The sequence below is a fragment of the Pagrus pagrus genome (assembly GCF_965226575.1).
Source record: "Pagrus pagrus genome assembly, chromosome: 10".
Classification (NCBI taxonomy): domain Eukaryota; kingdom Metazoa; phylum Chordata; class Actinopteri; order Spariformes; family Sparidae; genus Pagrus; species Pagrus pagrus.
In genome coordinates, this window is record NC_140194.1 from 28,390,042 (window position 1) to 28,412,410 (window position 22,369).

The following is a 22,369-nucleotide window of genomic DNA, read 5'->3' on the forward strand; positions in this document are numbered from 1 at the left end:
CTCCACTACATGTATTTGATAACCTTAGTTACTAGTTACTTTGAAGATTGCGCGCTGCATCAGAGGGAAAGTAGCACATTTTTTAAAATGATTCATTTGATCAGCAATTGGATAAAGAGACAATGATTCTGATCTCAGAAAAGTGCTGAATATCAGATCTGCTAATTGTTTTGGCCGATCTGTCAACGCAGGTATACAATATATACATACTGTTTTATCATTACTATTGCCATCTCGGTAGTATAGATCATGCACGACTGGAATAAAGGACTCAACACACTTGACACAATATCAATGTTTTTTTTATTAAAAATAACAATTTCATAAACATTCAAGAATAATTTGGTTCCTTGATTACAACATATATGAAACACTTAGAGACACGTTCCCTGTAATAAACAGAAAGCAGTTTCTGTTTCTGTGCTTTGGCTCTGACATGTGCAAATGCTGACAAGCTGGTCTAGAAACAGGCAGCATTAAAATACTGGTCAAATCAGCTGTTGCATTTTACTTGTATTAAGGCACTCTCTTTTTCCCTCCAAAAACATATTCATAATACATTTTTACGAGGAAATGAATTTAACCAGCGGAGGTTTAATCCACTTTCCTCTGTGGAATTAAACAGTTTTGATTATAAAGTAGTTTTGATCATTGGCAACAGCAGCAAGAAAAACAGTGTGATTTCAAAAGTCAATGTGTAAGATTTTCTAACATGAAACATTTTCAAACATACATCTAGGTTGACTGATACTGTATCAGCATCATGTGCAAAAATCACAAACACAGGACACAAACAGGAGTCAAGATCTGGTTACTTTTGACTGCATTGGATATACTGTATAAATAATGGATATAAGTATATACATGAACACTATGTGTCTCACTTTGGTGCCACATTTCTCTCATTAACCCAATCAGTCTTGTGCGTGGCACATTGATGATTTGATTTTGTGGGCAGTGAACCTCTCATTTCATGATTATTCCTCTGGGCCATTTTCAGGGCAAAGTGTGATTCACTCTGGATTGTTTTTTTTTTTTTGTTGTTGTTTAAGTGACTTTAGAAGGAGGAGTAGGAGAGCCTTACAAGTTTTCAGTTGCAGAACTGAAAAAGACAGGCACCACAGTGACACATCTGTGAGGCTCTAAAAGAGTAACGGACGGTGGTGTCCTCTCTACGAAGATGTCTCTTGTTCAAACCACTGCAGTACAATATCTTTGTGCTCTCTGACCCACTCGATGTTGACTCGGGTTTGCTCTATGGCCTGTTCCACCGCCCTGGCAGCAGGACCCACATCGTAGTTTGTCCTAAAACGTTCCAGCTGTACACACACACACACACACACACACACACACAGTGGGATTAATACAATATGTTTCCATACGTTGCAGTTCAGGAACAGAAGTGCATTACAGTACAAAACTAGGCATTACTTAATGTTTTTCTTGTCAACAAATCCTAAGAAAAGACCAAAACAAACTAGTTTGTGAAATACTGCAATATCAATTTAGTGGGCTAAACTCCTCCCCTGAACAGCAATTGTCCAATTATAGCTTAGCAACTCTAATTACGAACATCAGGGAGTATTGCTTATTTTAAGGAGTAAGTCTGCTACAGTTACTGCGTACTGTATGAACCTCCCATGTGGAAATGGAAAGTGTTTGGGTCTTTACAGCTGATTCCCCATTTGTGACAACTATAGGGGGCTGAATTTTTATATAACTCACTTATTATATATTATATATTAATTTAATATATATATTTTAATTCATGCATAAATAAGGGAATGGTTGCTTTCTATGACAGCTAACTGCGAGCTGTTTACTAATCTACCTCAGCTTATTGGATTCACAGATACTGACCTCTCAGTCGTGTTTGTCATGATTGTATGGCTTGCTGTGCGTACAAAGTACATTCTACTATCTGGGACAGGAAAAGGATACTCGACGATAAACAAGATTCAGAGTCTCTTGTGAGTGCTGACTTAATTCAACTGAATACGAACACACATACACACACCTTCAGTGCCTGCTGTAGCTCACTACCTTATGGCAAATGCTCTGTAAGGTATGCTGGCTGGTTGGTCGATGGTCAAGCTCACGCATACAACACAGCAAAATACGCTTGTGTCTCTTTGTGAGCACAGCTAGCTTTTTAGCCTAAGGTAGCTTGGTAGATTCCAGAGTTAGGTGGAGTCAGGCACAAACAAGATGGCCGCATCCTGAGCCACCCAATTTGAGCTTCACCCTGGCTCTTCAGACTCCCTGCGGTGGTTCCGCCTACTATTCTTTTTGCAGTCAATGTTATTAATCCACAACTATTTCCTCATATTTGATTTAGGTTTGATAAAACCTGTCGGCTAGAGTTAGTCAATCAATACATTTCAGTCATTTACTCAAAATAAACGACAGGGTGTGTTCATGGTGATGAAGGAACATGTCATCCAGTGCAACAGTGTGACTCATTTTTGAGTCCTTTATAGGTTTTGGACAACAATCAGGCTCTGGACACTTGTTAGTAGGAGACATTCGTTGATAGTTTTCATCTTTCCGTGGAATTTGTTGACAGTAAGAAACGTACATAAAATGTAATGAGCCTTGACCTTTGAACTAGAAATAAGAAATGGCTTAGTGAAAGAAAAACTAACATGTCACACTGACAGGGAGGCTTCTGATAAGATATCAGGGTGTATGCAGTTACTCATCTAATCAATTACTGGTACGTGACTGGAAAGACAAGAGTTTTCATTTATCATCAGTGCTCGCTGCTATTATCATTTTGACCCGATAAAACATCAAGAAATTACCTCGTCCAGCTCAAACTGTCTGGAGAACCTTTTGGTCACTTCGTTGATCAGGAACGATGCACCACTGTCGGGAGAGAAAAGCAGGTAGAATGGACAAAATATTAGAAACAGTTATTAGTTCGACAGCAACACGAAGTACAGCATCTAAAATGACTAATGTTTAATCAAAACCTCTCTGAAAGAAGCTGAACATTTACCTTCGTAAAGGTAGAATTCATTGCGGCTGTGTTAGACTGCATTCATTTGAGCAAAAGGTAGACCTAAACAAGTACGAATTTGGAAAATCCCTGCTGATTACTTGAGTTAGATCAATCTTGGGTGTCACTGTGTGCTCGTAAAATGAATTCCTGTCTGTTATGTATATTTAAACTCTGATAGCAGATAATTTAGCTTCCTGGTAACAGCCAAACAGTAGGGACTTTATGAAGGAGTGTGAATGATAAGCTCTGATCAAATAAGAAGACCTTTGTACTTGATGACACTGCAAGACTTTTATAAGCCACTGTTTATTATAGCCTGTTCTTTTATGGCATGGCCTGTTTATTCAAGTGACTCGACCGTAGGTCAGCTCATTATAAGAGGCCTCTGTAAACAACAGCCGCCAGGCAAGATGAGCCCTCTCAGAAGTCTGTGTTGAGGCATTACATATAGGAGATCACTAACAACAGTCTTGTCTTCTCAATTGGCAGCTCATGGCCTCATAGCAGGTCATAAGACAGAGCTTTGAGCTGCGTGTTCAGGCGAAGATGGATGGATCAGTTTGGTGGTAAAACAGTGCGGGGCTGAATTTCTATAATCAGAAAAATTATTAAAATCCACTCCAATGATCGACCAGGCCAATTAGTAGCAGTACCTAGCAATATTGTTACCTCATAAAGACGCTTATTTACATGTTCCATAAAGACTGTGAGCCGTGCGTCTGGCCCTCTGACAAGTCCAATATTTACTCTTTTTAGCTCCATGTTAGTCTTCAGTCTTTTGTCTGAGTTTCTTTGTCGCATTATTATAGCTATTATTATGGTGAAGGTGAAATAATAGGTCCCTTCTTCCCGCCGAAAAAACATTAAAGAAAAATGAGATTTCCGTGGCCCTGGTAGTCCGCAACAAAAGGTAAGGGGATCGGTGGGATCTGTGCCCATGGCCAAGTGCCTGTTCTGGGCTGTCCTCCTGTATCCATACACCTCTGGGTGCCCTTGTAGTCCACTGGAGGGAGGGAGGTCAGTGGTCCAAGATGAATTTATTGTTTAATCAGCAGTTAAAGCAGATTGTGAGTTTCCCCAGCAAACACCGCAACTTATTCGGCTGTCACAGCTACAGTGTTTCTGGGCTCATTAATGGACCACGGTCGTTAATGCTAGCAGCGTAGAGCGGCTCCAGAGGATGAGTGGCCCCGAGAGGAGCAGCAGAAGACCAGGAAGGAGGGAAGGTATGTTTACTGAGAAAACTACAGCCCATAAAACACAGTCTCAGAGCTACTTTATGAGTTAACAGGTAGAGAACACCACAAACAAAGCCAGATAATCAAAGGTGGGGTAGGGCAGGTCTTGGTGGAAAACCAGTGGGATCCATAATGATGTTTGTTTGTCAGCTAGTCTCTAGCTTTGTCTGTTGTCCTTTGGTGCCGGGCAAATAGGGTACGGAGGGTTTTTAAGAGGGTTTCCAGACAAGCATATTTCAAAGATGTGAAACTGCTTGTTTAATGTGTGGATGAACTAAGTGACCAACAAAGTATAAAATATTAACTTTTTTTCATCTCTACAGAGCCTTTTAGCCTTTTTTAGCTCATCATTTGGGATTTAGCGACTAGCATATGAGAGCATTAGCAGCTGAAGAGCCAAATATTTTTCATGAGTTGTTGCTCAGCGTCTGATGGATGTGTAAATAGGAAACAGGTTGCTAACATGTTAGCCAAACCAACTTCACAAAGTCATAATATGACAAATGTGTGTGACTTTAAGCTAGTTGAGGAGTTCTGTCTTTAGTGGCAAAAAAACAGATTCGAGAGAGCTCTACATCAGAGTTCTCACAATCTAGCTGCTGTGTTGGGGTTGGCTTCTCCACCAGGACAAACGTGTTTTGGGGTCAACCATGAATACTTGTAATTTTCTTGTTAATCTGTTGGGAAAACGTCTAAATAAAAAAAATGTTCAGCACTGACACAAAATACTGCCTGTCATCAACCTCAAACCAAAAATACTAGCATCATGTCTTAATATAAACTTTTCAAGTTTAAAGTCGTCAAACCCGACTACACAATCTCAAATCACTCAGAAAACGAGAAGTCATCCATAAAAATCAATATGAGATGCAGGAGACGGAGTCCAAATAGCAACCTACTCCTGACTGACGTAGTCCCAGTGTGCTCTGATAAAGTTCCACGCCAGCGCCTGCCCCGCTTCGTTCTTCGCTATGTAGGTAATAGTGGAGGCAACATCCATGAGACGTATCTTCTCAGGGTCCAAAGTGTATTCCAGGTATCTGTAAGATAAGGAAAGCACTGACTAGCTCTTCCCTCAGTATACATTCACCTTCTCACAGGTGTGTCTGTAATGAAAACAGTTACCACATAAACAGTGAAACTAACACTAATGTAGTGCTGAATGCGATGACACATCAGGACTTGATGTTTCATCTTGGATCTGTTTGTTGGATTTACCTGTTGAGCAGCCAGGTTTTCTTGGTGCAAGACAAAGCTTCACGGAGCTGGTCTTTCTCTGAGATGTCACTGGTAGTCTGATAAATTTCCCAGGCAAATTCCCACTCTTCCTTTCCTCCAGCAGCCACAGCTTGGCAGTAGATCACAGATCGCAGGTTGGGGTTGATGGTAAATCTACACACACACACACACAGTTATTTTTCCTACAACAGGACTGTCTCATTTTCAAGTTTTCTGGGTTGTTCTCTGCTTTTGACTTGACATTTCCTGTCCATCAGCATATTTGCAGACATCCTTCAAATCTTCTCCATCTGGTCTACTTTTGTCTATACTGTCCCGCCACTGCAAACTAATGGATTACACCTGCAGGATGTTAACATGTGGTCTTCTTATTGTTATGGACACTTTTAGCACAGAATTTTCCAATAAAGGAAAAAGAAAATAGCCAGAATTCGAAGGTAGCTCCACGACTATAAGGGGCGGCATAACTGCTTACTGCTGCTCTTTATACTCTTTGCTGTAGTTAACTTTGGCTGTGGTGACTGGCTGCTGTTAGTTGGCCGCAACCACAGATAAACGAAAACCTTTGGATAACCGCTTCTTTCTGTACAAAGTCTACAAGACAGGGCGGCCGTGGCTAGCTGGTCTACAGACATCTTTGACAGCGTCAGCACTACTCACATCTTCACATTGTGTCGAAAATATTAGTTCTTTTTTTTTTCTTTCTTTTTTTCCTCATGTTTAAACCAAACTTCTGGCCATATCTTATATTTCATATCATCCCTTTTAAAAGAAACTCAGTCCACAACATTATTACATTTTTGATGAAATGGTCATGGTCTTCAGGTGTCAATCTTTCTTCAGTCTCAATCCTGTTTAGTTCTGATTTTGGACTTTTTGGATTTTTGGACAAAATCTTTTTGAGTCTTGATGTACATGCAAAACACACTGTCAAGTCAATGTATAATGTATATACAGCCCAATATCACAATCACAACTTTGCCTGAAGGGGCTTTAGAGTCTGTGCAGCACACAACACCCTCTACCCTGTTCATTTCAGATAAGGATTCCTCGGTTAGTGGATTATACACATCCATGTACAAATATGGGTAAATGCAAATGCACTGACACTTACATGCATGTGTGTTGAGGTACTGAGCAGATACAGTATGCACATTTAATGAGGTGTTAATGTCTCTCTACTTAAAAGTTGCACCAGGTAACTCTGCACATTTCTGATTACAAAAGGTTAAAGAGTAACTGTAAAGGCACTGAAGTTTGGTTTTGCCAGATACCTTGTCAGTTAGAATTGAAAAGGATCATGTTAATTCTAATTGACGCCCCATGAGGGGATTTAGGATTAGAGGTCATGTTAATATAAAAATCCTGCCAAGTGCAGCTTTAAAGATAAGAACCAACATGTGGTAACAACAGCCACCAACAATTAACACAAAAAGGGATTAAATGACACCTACCTTTACTAAAGCATTGCTGGAGAGTAAAGCTACAGAATATAATGAAAGCTAGTACAGTGAGAAGACTTATTGGAAACCATCATGTGCAAGTAAAGGAGAATTTCTGCAGGTATGAAGTAGAAATACTATTATATAAATTATATATGATAAATACAGTTCATATATTTCATTAATATATACTTATTCAGTTCGTACGGGTTTGTGCTGTTTGTGCTGTTTCTGTCGTTTTGGGCGTGTTTGTCGTCCATCCATGCAGCATACATCTTCGAAGCCATCGCTACGCAATCTGGGAGTCCATTGGAACATGCGTACCAGATGGCGATGACCTGGTTGCGCCTTGGAATGAAGCATCACAGTGTCATTTTAGATCACAAGCACTGAACTAAAGGACATTAAATGATATGTAATGCATTTTTAAAAGACTTAAGAGATGCTGTTGAAGAAAGATAGTAAGTGCACCTTGAGCTAAGATAATTCTGTCAAAATACTGTTTCCAAGATTAAGACTGGAATATAGAATGGATAGCTCTGGGTGTTGTTAGCCATGGTGTAAATACCATGAAGAGCCAGTCAGAAATTAGTTGTGAAAAGTTTGAAACTGTAAAAAAAAAATGTGTATATTGAGCTGAGAAACTAAGACTAATATTTTGGCCACTATGAACAAGATGGCATCTTCCAAATCGTTACAAGATGTAACTTGCAAATTACCTGGACCCAATGAAAAACAGGCTCAACAGGTATCACAAGTACAAATATCTACCAATGAAATAAAATCCACTGAATGTTATATTACAGACAGTGAAAGGTATGAAAAGTAGCCATTGACCATTGATTCTTGAGGCTTACAGTACACATACAAAACCAAAAAGATGAAGAAAACTCAGCTCTGTAGGCCAAACCTCACAAATTATTTGGAGTACAGCTATAGGATTTTGTAAGACCCTATAAATCTAATACAAGTTTTTACTTGATTTTCTTAAGCAAAAACATGAATTAATGAGTTGTAATGAAATGACCCATAAGCGACACACGATACTGACAGTCCACACTACACATCTGTCTATAACTGATGGTGTCCAAGCCAACAATTCAAATTCTCCCATCTGTTCTGCATTGGCTCTCTTGGGCAGGGCTGTGAGTTTGTAAAACTGTAAACATGTGTAAATCTTTAGAGGATAAACTGAGGAAAAACTCTGTCCTAACAATAAGATGATATTACCCCTGAGGGATCAGTAAAATGGAGCTTTTCTTACTGTGATGTGGGGTCTTTTGGGACTTCTGAATCCATTGTGTCGTTTCTGTAGATGTTGTACAGGTTCTCAACCTGTCTCTGGAGGTACGCCTGCAGGAAGAAACAAGCTTTACGGCAGAGTTTCAGGAGAGCACACAGCAATATAACATATTAACAGCACATATGTTTATGTTCTGATGAGGGATGAACACTAACACCAGCAGGCACATCCATCTTCTTTACCCACTACAGGTCAATTCAGTGAGTAATGTACAAAAGCAAGATACATGTTCCATTTCATGTAAATAAAAAACTGTTTTAATGACACATGCCTGCATGGGTCCATACACCTCAGAGCGGTCAAACATGAGGACAAAGTATTCAAGGTTCCTGACTGCTGACTCCCAGGGAATGTACTCTGTCTCATTCTGAAGGAAGCGGGTTGAATTCAGAGCCAGAGTCACGTCGACGAGTTTGGCTCTGAGGACAACAGAGATTGGATTTGGTAAGATCAGGGTGGTCAGCATGGGCCTATTTCAGCCATTTAAAATAAAAAATTAATGTGCGTCACATTATGATTACAGCCTCACAACACATTTAACCTACAGAGAATTGAAGTCTGGATCAAATCCGAGTCATTACCTTGCCAAGTTAAATGCATCATCAATAAGCTGCCCTCTGTTCATCAGGGGGATCCTCTGCAAAACAAGAGGAAGATGAGGGACAGTCCACAGATGTTTCAGTTTATGGGAGCTGTTCATGTTTATGAATCATTCCAGGATGTGAGTGATTGCATAATGGAAGAAGTACAAGTTGTGTCAAATGTAACCAGAGCGTTTACAAGTAAAATGCAGCTATTAAATTAATTGAAGTATCTGATTCATCTCATTTGTCATGTAGCCCTAATGTCAATCCTTTGATCTAGTTAAGAAATGAATTTAATAAGTCGGTTATTACTATAAACAAAGAGAGATGAGCTCTTAATGTTTATTTATTTCATCTGATAAATATTATTAATATTTGATATGTTTCTTGTGTTGAGTTTCTTGAGTCAAGTCCAGCTTTAAAGGTGCAATATGTAAGAATTGGCCACTTGTTGAATTCATATTCACATAAAATACACGGCAGCATATCGTCAGTGTAACCACTAACTACTGCCAACTGTAGCTGCTGTTAGCTAGTTAGCCGTGCAACTAGTGGTCAGGGCTGGCAGCTCAGAGCACCAGGGAAGTGTTGGTGTTTTTTACACCGCTAGCACAGGAGCTTTGAACCCTAATGGGCCAGAGCTAGCTGGTTAACATGCTAACACAATACACAGACATAATAATGTCAGTACTGTTATTCCTCCTCATTCTGTGTTAACTGTGGTTGTTTCCAGAAGGTAATTTGCAGGTTTGGATATACTTGTCATGTATCTGATTGGGACCTGCCACATAAGACTAAACAAACTGTTATTCCTCCTCATTCTATTGCTAATTTTAATTAATTTTACTTTTTAAGTCTTGAATGTTTTCAACCAATATTTTGACATATTGCACCTTTAAGCGATCTGATTTCCTTTATCAACATTATACGCACAATAAAAGTTCACTGTCTAGAAAAAAGCAGCTTGTGAAATGCCTTTCCTGATTCAGCTGATGAACGATGCACAGATGGAGGTTGGTTTCTGCACAGATCTGTGATGTGCCAACTCATTACTTGACTCGGTACTCACAGATTGGTTTGTCTCCAGCTGAGTCAGGAGGCGTCCCCAGTTCTCCAGGTTGTAATTGACCCTGTAGTATCCAGTGCAGTCGATGTTTGCCAGGAACCACTCTCCGTTCTTAGAAACAAAGCCGTCTGTCTGCACTTTACAGCACAGAAATTGTGAAAAATAAGTTTTACTTTACTGACTAAAAATCGCAAATGTTTGGAACAGTTATCAAGAAAAATTTAAAATAGTTTGATGAAAGGTTAATCCTGTGTATCTGATCATGTTCTGTCTCATCAAACTTCCAAATGCCTTCAATTAAAAGCCATTACATAGCTTCCTCAGGATGTCCAAAAATCAAGTTTGGTCATGAGTTTCTCTATCTAGTCCTTTGTAAGCTTGATGAAACAGAGCAGGTATAAAGCACACTGGGTGATTGTTTCTTCAATATGAAAGCAAAGCTGGGAAACAAGTTGTTTAGTCCAAGGGTCTGTGTTGTATATTGTGTTACCTGTGGCTGTTTCCAGAAGGTAATTTTGAGATTTGATGGATGTACTTTTCATGTATTCGATTGGGACCTGCCACATAAGACTAAACAAACAGAAACAGACAAAGAAGCAGGTGTAAGTACAGGTTATAATACAGCCACAATGCTCATGATACGGGAAATGATAATTCAGCCTTTATACAAATCTGGAATAAAGAGTCAAAACAACACAGTGATCTGTACATAGAGCATGAAATCTTATCCGAGTCCAGAGCTGTTATGGTCTGTATATGGCCAAAGTCACTTCGTACCATGTCAGGTTAAGTTGTTGCTCAACTCACCATGGCAGTGTAGTGAAGCACACAGTTACAAAACATTGTTTCAAAACACTCAACATGGCCAGATGTATAATCCACTGAAATCAGCTGCAGTGATGTCATGCTGGCCTGACAAAGAATTGCTTAACACGGAGGGATTAATGCTTCAACATTGACTGTATTCTGCTCACAGATACAGATACAAAACAGACTCACACAGTTTATACTTAATGAAAGAATTATTAAGTGCTCTGTATATGTTATGTTTAAAAGTAGGCTATTGTAGGGCTGGGAGATATGGACTAAACACCTCCATATCGATATTTCAACAATATTGGAGTGAGAACTCTTGGTGCTTTCACAAAGTATTAATACAATGATATCTTTGTACAAGTAGACCAGTCTGGCAAGTTCAGAAAATGACACCTTGTTACTGTAATGTAGCCTTTAAAACAAAGAAAAGACAACACTTGTGATATATCAACACATAACCATTTCCTAAATCCAAGGTGATTTATAGTCTCATGTCACGATAATGATATAATATCGATATATACTGATCATGGCAACATGCCAATGAAAACTGAAGAAGCGGTTCATCAATTTGGAACCAGTTTTTGCATTCGCTCACATTTTTCATATATAGTTTGCATCGATCCAAACTTCAAGTATACATGCCAATGAGTCACAGTGTAATCTAAACAGTTAAGGAATGGAAGGTGAACTTCAACACAATCCTTCATGCTGGTGACTTACTGTATCTATTGCTGATCTGTGTTATCAGTGATGGGAAAAAAACTGTAACTCATTACATTATTTTATGACTGCGTTGTTATTTTTTTGGCCACTTGTCATATTATGAGCCTGTAGTTGTGAGTTGTTGTGGCAAACATATTAACATGTTAACCACATGTGGAGCAGTTCCTTAGCATTCATTTGGAGTGTTTCTGTCCAACTGGTGAAGGCAAATCCAAAACTGTTTCTCCTGCTGTGCTTTGGTGTCCACTTACTCCTGTTAATGTATCTTTAGTCACTAAATTCTGCACTATGTTCACAAGCTAGTCGCTAGCTTTGTCTGCTGTGTAGTGCTGGGCTAGGACAAAGAGCGCGTTGATCAGAGCAAACAGCTGTCTGCTGCATCTAGAAGCAATGCTGATGAAAGTGTTGAGACTGAACCAAAACCAATGAGCTGAAAGACATTAGAAAGCTCTGTAGAGCCGAGAGGAGCTGCAGAGTTTGGTGATAATTCACAGGGGTTCATAAATGAAAGCACATTTCACATTACACATTACACCATTTTATCCATTCCTCATTTAAAAATATGGATTAGTGCAGCTTTAGCATATAAAAGGAAAAGTGAAGGACCCAGTACTAACCCTTGTGGGACTCCACATTTGACCTTCCTTCATTCCTACATTATCAATTGTACAAATTGTTGTCTGTTATCCAAAAACCTACACCTATTATGACTTTGGCTGTAGTTTGGAGAGAAGTATGTCATGATGTACAGTAACAAATGCCTTTATAAAAAATATATAAATAAATGGCCAAACCATGTCATTTTTTTCCTTTCCTCTGTTTGAGTGATTAATCCCATTGCTTACATTAATACTAAAAATATAAATCTATTCGCTGAACATTGAAGCATGTGAACATTTTCTAGTTGGCAACCAACATAAAAGTGTGAACCTGAAAATGAGCACAGTATGGGACCTTTAACCAAACCAAAAGAAAACCGTGCTTGCTGCAATGTCCATTTAGCACATACCTAGATTCAGAGGAGTCATTGAACAAGAAGTGCTTCTGGGTGATTTGTCCATCATTAGTGTTGATGGTGACAACTGGATAGCCAATTTGTTTTATCCAGGAGTCCATCACCTCGGCAACCTTGGTGTGACCATTATCGTCGTCTACGGCCTGCAAACATGGCACAGGTCAGTTAATGTTTTATGATGAATAAAACCATAATCTGATCAATGATGATTCAAACAATCAAACAACCATAATAGTCATAATAAGATACTATCTTAAAGCTGGTTAAAAAAAACAAAAAAACATGACAAAGTCTTAGACTTTACCTTTTGAATGTGTCTCCAGAGGTCGCTTGGTTCAGTGTTTTCAAACATGAAATCTGACAGGTACCCCTGAAACACAGAAAACAGGGAGAGAGAGCTTATAGCTGACACAGTTTCATCCTGTGTTCAAAATTATTTTGCACAGATGCTGACAGCTGTATTAAAATATCCAAACGCAGCTGCAAGTTTTGGCACCAGTAATGTTAAAATGAATGTTTGGCTGAAAACAGGTTCTCTGTAATTTCTTTGGCCAGTCACACTTGATCGGCAATGATAAACCAGGTGCTGTGATTCTGCAGCAGTGTTTCTCAGTCCTGCATGCTCCTCTAGAACTCCCGACATTATCATCTTTCAGTAATCTCTCTGCTCCATCCTACTGGGAAAATGACACCCTGTAATGATTTTGCTTGAGGAAATGGAAACTCAAGTGACCATAAATTTTGGATTGTGAACCTATTTGTTTTCCCCCGTACAATAGACCAAAACCAGATGTTGGAATGTGAGAATCGAGAGCTGCGGTGATGGTGTTATTGTCAACAAATTAGATCTGTATACATGATGGAAACTGTGTTTATTGACGTTTAAATAAACATACATAGTGACAGCATAACTGCTCCGAATTCAGGTAGTTTGTGTTGGATACTGAATTTAGTGTTTAGCGTGTTTCCTCATAGATATATTGAGGGGGACAAAATGTGAGAGACACCTATCAAACTAGAGCCTACAACATGGCCGCGAAGTTGAATCCACATCTCTCTACGGCTGCATTCAGATGCAAGATTGGCTTTGCAAAGTCAGTGGAAAGATGCAAGTGAAATGAATTAATGAAAATTCAGTCCAGTACATTGCGAGTTCTGTCTGAACCAAAACCACACACACCGAAATAGCCGATGCTAGTGTCTTAATGACGCTGGGACTACTCTACTGGTGAACTGGCAGGCTAACAGCAAAAACGCTAGAAAGAGAACAACATGCTAGTGCTAGTCAACAATAATAGCTCTTTCTCTTCTCCTCAGTCAGTTACGGCACTAAGCTCACATAGTTTGTTCCAAAATTGTTGATTCCAATACAGGCGTTACTGGACCTGACAGCAGTTTCAACAAAAACTGAGCAAATTACTGTTGCTTGATCTGCTACTGCTCAAAGTCACCTGTCATTTTTCTTTTTTCCTTCAATAATGGCTACTTCAGCATAGATAAAAACAGTATATTTCAGACACTAAATATATTATTCACATTTAAAATAGTTCTGGCCACAAAAACTAAAGGATCAAAAGTTCCATCTCTTTTTCTAGGGATTATTGTGCACTTGACATGAAAATGGAACCAGTTCCTGTTTAAACCTGTGCAGATTTGGATGCTTGGCTTCCATTGTCTTTTACCAGTGAATGATGATTTCTTTTAATTTTTATTAATCTGTCGTTCAAAGGAACCTTTGTCTCGTCCTGCCCTTTCAGTTTTTCAGCGTCTTGTTCTCCATACACAAAAAACAAATTTTTTTTTCAAAAACGACTTTCAACAATCTAAAAGCATGAAAGACCATTCAAAAATAGCGAATCAAGCTGTTCGGACAGGCAATTCCAAACTTCTGAACAGCAGTTTGTGTCCCTTTTCTCAGAACAAATCAATGGAGTTTCTTTGGCTCAGCAAAGACTCATAACACCACATGTTCTGCAGAACCTGTGGCTGCATGATAGTGTGGCCAACAACAACAGCGCTTAGTTATCCATCTGAAAAAAAAAAGTTAAAAAATCCATGTGGCACTGACAGTTTAGTAATCCAAAGTCTCCAAAGGGGAAAACTCATCGCTTTGTTGGTTGAATGTAGTTTGCTTTTATTTTTGGTTGCATTTGGTTGAAGAAAGTAAAACAGGAATACTCAGTATTAAAAGAGATTTATGTGATTTTGAAGCAGGCATTTGTTTTTCATTTTTCAAACCCTCAATTAAAGAATTAAATTGGAAAACTTTGCCGTGCTAGTTTGCTTCCCCACCCATGTTGTAAGTCATATGAGGATGGCACAAAGTTATAAAAAGGAATCATCTTTTTAGAAAAACAAGTTTAGACTGTTGAGTATAAACTCAACTCTATAAAAGTGTTGAGAGTTTAAAATAGAGTATCAGAAGTCACCTTTGTTCATGAGTCAGACGCATTTGTAAGGATTAAAGGAACAGTTCGGCAAAAAACGAAAATGTGGTTATTTTCAGCTCCATATTGATGGAAGATTGTGTGAAGTTTCATAGTAAAACAGCATTGCAGCATTCTCCTAAACAACTGTGGAAGATGGGGAAGTAACGTAACAGATGAAAAAATTAAATGGCTCCATACCGCGTATGGTGTCATCAAAGTTTGGGGATTCCCTGAGATCCCAAATAAATTTGAAAAGACTTTACTTACACTCTTTTTAAAGCCAAACTCTTCACTGTATTAGCAGCACGCACCCTGTCAGCAATGGTTGCGCAAGCTTAACCAAGCATTGAGGGTGTAAATAACGTCCTTTCAAAGACGAGCTGTATAGGGCCATTTTCTTTCTCATTAGTCCCCAGCTACTTCAGCTGTGTCGGAGAGCGCTGCATCTCTGTTTTGCTGCGAAGCTGAAGAAATGTCTTGTGGACTCCAAAACTTTACTTTCCATTGACATGGGGGTGAGTAGGTATAATGACTGGTATTCTCTTTCCTGGTGTTTAAAGCACAATTTCAGCCCATCTGAATGAGGTTAAAAGTTTTTGCTTACTTTAATCCCTGTTTCGAAGGTTGGTTCTCCCACCATGTATGCCAGCATTCTCAGCACCGCCGCCCCCTACAGAGTGAACACCAAATGCATTTGTATGTTAATTTCCATCTTACACACCCTCGTCGTGGTCATGGGGATTGTTGTGTATTCATAGCAGGCGTGATTTGACTCTTACCTTACAGTAAGTTATAGTATCAAACATCTGAATGATCTCAAGAGTCGTCGTGACATCTCCCGGCGGAGGACTGAGAGGATGGGATGAGACCAGAGAATCTTGCTCAAACGCTGCGTGGAGGTTGAAGATAACAGCTAGTTCTTTCTGAGGAAAACAAATACAGACAAGACCACATGTTGCATGACCCAGGCTATATGTAGATATGAAGATGATTTAGCCTCTCCTATTTGCACCAAGCTTTCTTTTCATGCGTACTTTCCAAAGTTTTGCTTCGGAACAGAAAAGAGAACACTTAAAGAGCTTTGTAAAGATTTGTAACTACTCAAAACAGGATCCTCATTAGACAGTGTGTGTGAATGATTGAACTGAACAACTTTAACTTACAATTTTAAAAGTAGGCTCAACGCGGTCTGCTGCCAAGAATGACATGTAGGTGGCAAAGCCCTCATTCAGCCAAATGTCGTTCCACCATTTCATTGTCACCAGATTTCCGAACCACTTTCGACAAAAAGAGAAAATGTGGATAGTTGAGGCAACAGCGTCTTTAATTCAGATCTCATATCACTTTTTATCCAGGGTTTTTTTCTCCCACCTGGTGTGCCAGTTCATGTGCAATGAGTGTGACGATGTGTTCCTTGTGCAGCAGTGAGGACACTTTATTTTCAAAGAGCAGGTTTCCCTCTTGGTACGTGATCAGTCCCCAGTTTTCCATAGCTGATACTTCCAAGTCTGGCAATGCAATTTGATCTGGAGGAATCACAAAGATATGACCAATGATCAGATTATCTACATAAAATTGTTCAGCCAGTACTATGCTATATTATCCGAGAGCATCCAGTAGGTTTTTCTCAGAAGAGCAGAGCTGCTCTGGAAGTAGAACTAATCTGAAACTGCTGGCGACCGACTGAAAAAACACTGTTAGTTTGTGAGAGACTGAATTGTTGAAACGGAGCATGACCCAATTTCTTAGGGAAATTAAAATGGTATTTTGAATGCAGTATATATGTTGAAGAATAAAAAGGAAGTACTTAAAGCGTCAACATTCACAATAGAACTAACTCTAACTCTTAGTCTGACATACAATGCAACACATAGTTAAGCTGATATGAAAAGAAAATGAAATAAATGAACAGCAAATGCGTTTTGTTGTTGTTGTTGTAATATTTCTGTTTTTTTCTGCCTTCGAGGGACATTCGGCCCTCAGTCTTTTTGGGTTACACACAGTCACTACCTTGACTCGCCAATCGGGTGGCTACATTGTATTTCCAAGCATAAATGTCTAAATGTTCTAAAATCTGGTATACAACAGGGAAAAAAGGTTGCAAACATTTTTTTTATGAAAAATGGTTCTCCCTGGAAAATCTATTTATATCACCTGTGGTTCTATTAATGCACACTCATATGTACGTTTTGGTTCTGTTATTACACATGTATAGGAATTGTTTATTTCCTGTACAGTTGCATAGATTATTATTGTTTATAGTATAGTTTGCACTGTGTACATACATTGTATATATCTTGCTTTCTATTTGTGTTATGTACAGAGTGTTTTTGTTTTTCTTTCCCATTGCTGCTGTGACAAAACAATTTCCCAGTCTGTAATAAAGTAATTCTATTCTATTCTAAAATGCTGCAGCCTGTGTGTCTTCCATGTTTGTCAGCCATAACACAGTCAACTTTAAACATGTTGAGTTTAAAACTACAGGAATGAGTGCAGTTGGTATAAAATGTCACAATGCATTACCTGTATCACAAACTACTGTAGTACATTGTCAAAGTTATTTTCGCATTTACATTATATAAATATCAAATGATACAGAAGTGGGACACAGTGCATGTTAGCTATACTATATATCTACGCCATTGTCACTTTTTTACCTCCATCTATCAACACATCAAGTCTTACCGAGCGTTTTCTGTTGGTAACCAATTCCAAATAAATCTTCATAGTAGCCAAGAATCTGTCCAGTGACACTGGATGCGTACTCAGTATCACGTGCTGCTGTGGCCTCAGGACGAGCATATGTCTGTGTGAGCAAAACACAGAGATCAGACGAAGCAAAGAAGGTATCGTGTCATATTTTTGTCAAAGGACCAGCCAAAAATGAAAATTCTGTAATTATCTAATCACCCGATGGAAAGTCAGAAGAAAATTTTGTCGTCCTCATAACTTTTCTCAAGCTTCACAGCAAAACATGCCCTTGTTCTGCAATCGAGCTCCCACTTCAAACAGGGTGCATGCTAACGCTTTTAGCTTCGCAGCTACAGTGAAGATGTCCTCTTAAAACAAGTGTAAATAATATATAAAAAGATAAATTTTGGGTCTTTCCTTCAGCATGAAACTGGCAAAATTTTCATTTTTGGGCGAGCTGTTCCTTTAACTCAAGCTTCATAAGAAATAGAGTCATATTATGGAAGGTAAAATACCAGAACAGATGTGGAAACGTTTTATATAAAATTGCTAAAATTATAGTCACACTAGCCAAGGGCAACACCATACCGAAAACAATCACGTCATTCATCTTGAATTTACTGAAGAACACATACTTTGATTTCCACATTGTTATATTTGGTGTCGATTGATGTGAAGTCTGAAACCGTGAAGGCAAACAAGTATGTCGACATCTTCTTTGTTGGAAAAAACTCAGTCATTTCCCATTCATCGTCTACGTCTACAGAACCTGAGAGAGGAAACAAAGCAGACCAGTATAAGGAAAGAAATGTTTTATTCAGTCATTACTTGTAATCTTTTATTGCCAGGTGGCCAGAAGCCCAATAAACACATACACCTGTTGCATGTGAGTACATTTTTAAAAGGCAGGAGCTATAATAACTCATTTATTTTTACTTTTCTTTGCTTCATTTCCCAGAACTGTCGCGCCTTTCCTGTGGACGATGGTCACATGAAACACAGCCTTCATGTCTGGCTCATCGAAACAAGGAAACACTCTCCTGGCGCTTGTTGGTTCCAAATTGGTGGCAGCAAGAAATCTATGAATACAGATAAAGACAGTCAGCTTTTCATTGTCAGGCTTGTACTGAAGGAACACTAGAAGAAATAGGAATTAATATGGAGATCATTTAGAAGCATTGACTTCAATGGACGACCAGTGTGCTTTTGTGTCTTTTGAATTATACAGGAGAAAGCAGTGGACATTTTGTGTCTACAAAGTCTATAACACGAAACAGGCAGCCAGATGGAAGATCACGTGTTTTGGACAGACAAATGAAAACTAATTGAGGACCACTGAGGAACATCTTAGTGACCTTTGGCCCATGAATTTAAATAAATGTTAAACAATGCGTGAATACAGCAAGGAGAAGACATGAGTGAGAGATTTTTTTTTCTTGAGGGTTCAACAGGGGATTACTACACTGACAAAACCATTAGCACAGTGTGTGTGCCAGCATATGTCTCCAATCAGTGATTTTATACTGTGTTTGAGTTCATTTTATCCCGCGGGCCTGTCATAATAAATTGATCAATTACAGTAAAGATAAGAGTCTAAACCATGAACCCGCCTCATTTCTCGGAATAAAATTTGACTTTTTCATCCAGAATACTACAGTCCATAAGCAGAAAAATAAACAACCAGCTCCTACATAAAAGCCCACCCTGTTTTTTATTAAAATTGGACTGACACCAATCCAGATGTGCATGTATGTTTATCAGTTTTGATCTCATCTAGATTATTTTCTGTTTCAGCATTTCGAAAAATCCTTTCCATTTGGCCAAAGTTTGATTTCTCAAAAGACAAAGGTCTAAGGCAGGACTCATTGCTCAACAAAAAGTGATTACATCTCTGAGTCATTTCTATGTAAATGAAATACTTTATCTGATATGACTATAACATCAGAATTAATGTTTTGGCAGAATTGGTCCAGTACAGGTTTTTCTCTCAGGACACTCCAGTTAAAACATATTGTTTAACTCTACTTATTATTTTTTACGATAACTTTTTTCAGTTTTTTTGGTTTGGGTTCAAACAGACCCTATCCCAGCATTGACCACGTGTGAGAAAGGATAACTTCTACCATGGGCATTCTTTTCTCATGTTTTTCCCCGAGCCACAGAGCTATGACATTACAAAAACGTCATTGGTCAGTTGTCCAGGTTCAACACCGACACTGCCATATCAGACCTTGCGTGAATGAATAGACCGCTTTTATATGGAGCACAGTGCATTTTTACCTTTTGTCAACAGCTAGCTGCCTGTTACACCACCATGTCTCAATGTTTCTATTTCCACATGCGTTGAATACAGAATACATGACTTGTGGGTGTCAAACAACTCTTCTTTGGAGTTGTTTAAAGGCACTAGAACAAAAGTAATGTAACAAGCGATGTAACTTATTACTCATCAGCGATGAGTAATTAGAAAAAGAAACAAAATTACTTTGTCAATATGTACTGTGTAATGAGTGGCTGATATTATTTTCTAAGTAACTCTCCCAACAAAGCAAAAATCAAGAAAAATTACCAAATGTAATCTGAAAACTAAAGCTGAGTGAGGATTATTTACAGCACAGAATGTTTGTGCATGAGACAAAAATACAATTTTTTGACATGAGTGAATTCACAATATATTCTTTCAGTTTCCATGAAACCGTCTCAACTTGACTTGACCACCACTAAAAGTGGATTAGTCTACAGAATAGTTTGAGCCTTTTCATCAAATTTTGTAAAAGTCTAAGTGTAAAATTTGAGAATCTTCTACTTATGCATTCTGATAGTTTCCCCAGGGAAATCCTGACGGGATTGCAAGTCTTTCGAGGATGGCCCTTTCATACCCAATGATGAGACTATCACCTGTTACCTGTGAACTTGTTCACCTGTGGAATGTTTCAAACAGATGTTTTTGGAGCGTTCCACAACTTTCACAGACTTTTGTTGTCTCTGTCCAACTTGTTGGAAATGTGTTGGGATAGCAGATGTTTACACAAATCAGTGAAGTTGATGAGGTAAAATATGAAATATATTGTCTTTGTACCGTCATCAATTTGTTTATCACATTCTGTTTCATTTGTTTTACACAACAACTCAGCTTCTTCCTATACGGGGTTGTACACACAGAATATAATGCCTCCAGAATACTTTGAAAGATGCGACAATCACAAATTCCAAACACAGAAAGATTGAACTTGTAATATTTTTTCCTTACCTCTGTCTTTCTGTATCACCTTCAGCAGCTGGGTTTCCTTCTAGATATGTGCTTACAAACAGCGCTTCAAGATTTTCTGATATTTCTCCACTGAAAGACAGAGACAGACTGTAGTTCCCCCCAACCTCCAGTGATTTATCCAAGGGCATCTCAAGGAAGTCGCTTTGGTCATTGTGGGGTATAATCTTTAAAACCTTTATCATCTCTCTGGTTTTAGTGTTCATCAGCAATCCACCAGAAACCTCCAGGTTCTTGCTCTGGAGGTAGACGGTTCTAGTCGGCTGGTCACAATGAAAGTAAACAGTAGACTGTCCGGTGAAGATCAAACTTTGGTTGTTAATGCTGCCATTTATCCCCTCAGGGATTTGGATGTGGAGGAAAGGCTGAATGGAGATCTCGTATTTTTCAGGAATGAGGTTCTTCGGCAGCCGCATGACAGGTGGAGGTCCTACTGTGGTCGGCGTCCAGGTTGGACGGGGCGTCATGTTGATGCCTTTGGACTGTTCTTTGAACAGAATGGTCAAGAGGACAATGCCGACAATGCCAGAGATTGTCAGGACGACAAAGGTAATGGCGACAGCCTTGGATGTGAAGGACTCCTTGGGCATGGTGGCTGCTTCCAATGGTCAGTTTTGAAGGTCCCGTTGCTAGACTGACTGAGTCTGATGAGTCCTTGAGCTTGTATGCCTCTGGTCTGCAATGACTGATCAGTTCACGTGAAAGTAACCTCCCTCCCATAAACAGGGCTTGGCCTTAGCAATTAAGGGTCTGTACTTGGATTAAGCATTAACTTGGGCATTGTCGAAAGAGCAAAGAGTAAGTTACGAGGGTGATATTCATTGGCCTTGTTGTATAAATAATCAGATTGTGCTCTCAAACATCTGGAGGTGATTACTGCAGACTTGCCACTAATGCAGGGTTAGGTAAACCTCAAGGAACACTTCATCCTCACACAGCACTGTCCGTCCAACCCACCAAACACACACACACACACACACACACACACACACACTTCCTCACATTCCCTCTCTATGAACATAGCACATACTCCCCGAACCGTCACAATTACGTGCCTAACTGTAACGTAAGAGCTGGTGAAGAAAATCCTTTAGCAGCATCATCTCTTCTGATTGTACGCGAAGGTGTCCAGAGTAACATTTCCTCCAAGTAATGCAGTCCACGGCCAGGTGAAACCTCAATGAAGGGGGTCAGATGATACATGTCAACACAGATCCCGTGCGACTGGGAACCTCCCAACAAATGAGAAGCATGCGAAGGGAGGAGTGCGGAATGGGCTGAATAAGAGGGGGGGGGGGTGATGGAGCAGGAGATGGGAACAGAGTGATTTGGGAAATCACTGATCTCCCCCAGGAGAGGAAACACAGGGAGACAAATGAGAACAGAGTGGAGCTGGGTGCAGCAGCGGTTATTTGTACTGAGAACAGATGTTTCTGTAGCAGGGTCAGGGACCGACCAGACCAAACTGAAACACCGTGATGGCACAAGACTGGAGGCCAACCGTCATCGCACAGAGACCAGCTCCAGGTGGAGGGAGGTCAGGCCAGG

General features: G+C 39.4%; 1 protein-coding gene across 1 annotated transcript; it reads right to left on the bottom strand.

Annotated features, from left to right (window-relative positions):
* Positions 1–284: 284 nt before the first annotated feature.
* On the bottom strand, positions 285–21,479 carry anpeplb (alanyl (membrane) aminopeptidase-like b). The gene is made up of 20 exons (XM_084363922.1): positions 20,804–21,479; positions 18,490–18,632; positions 18,189–18,322; positions 17,548–17,668; positions 16,234–16,388; positions 16,026–16,139; positions 15,642–15,785; positions 15,467–15,532; positions 12,738–12,803; positions 12,428–12,576; positions 10,367–10,446; positions 9,880–10,013; positions 8,808–8,863; positions 8,498–8,645; positions 8,188–8,276; positions 7,131–7,271; positions 5,461–5,634; positions 5,142–5,282; positions 2,805–2,868; positions 285–1,319 (listed from the first exon to the last, which is right to left on the bottom strand). Exons 1-20 carry the CDS (start codon positions 21,409–21,411, stop codon positions 1,173–1,175), a joined length of 2,874 nt encoding a protein of 957 aa, XP_084220048.1. The 5' UTR covers positions 21,412–21,479; the 3' UTR covers positions 285–1,172.
* Positions 21,480–22,369: the final 890 nt, after the last annotated feature.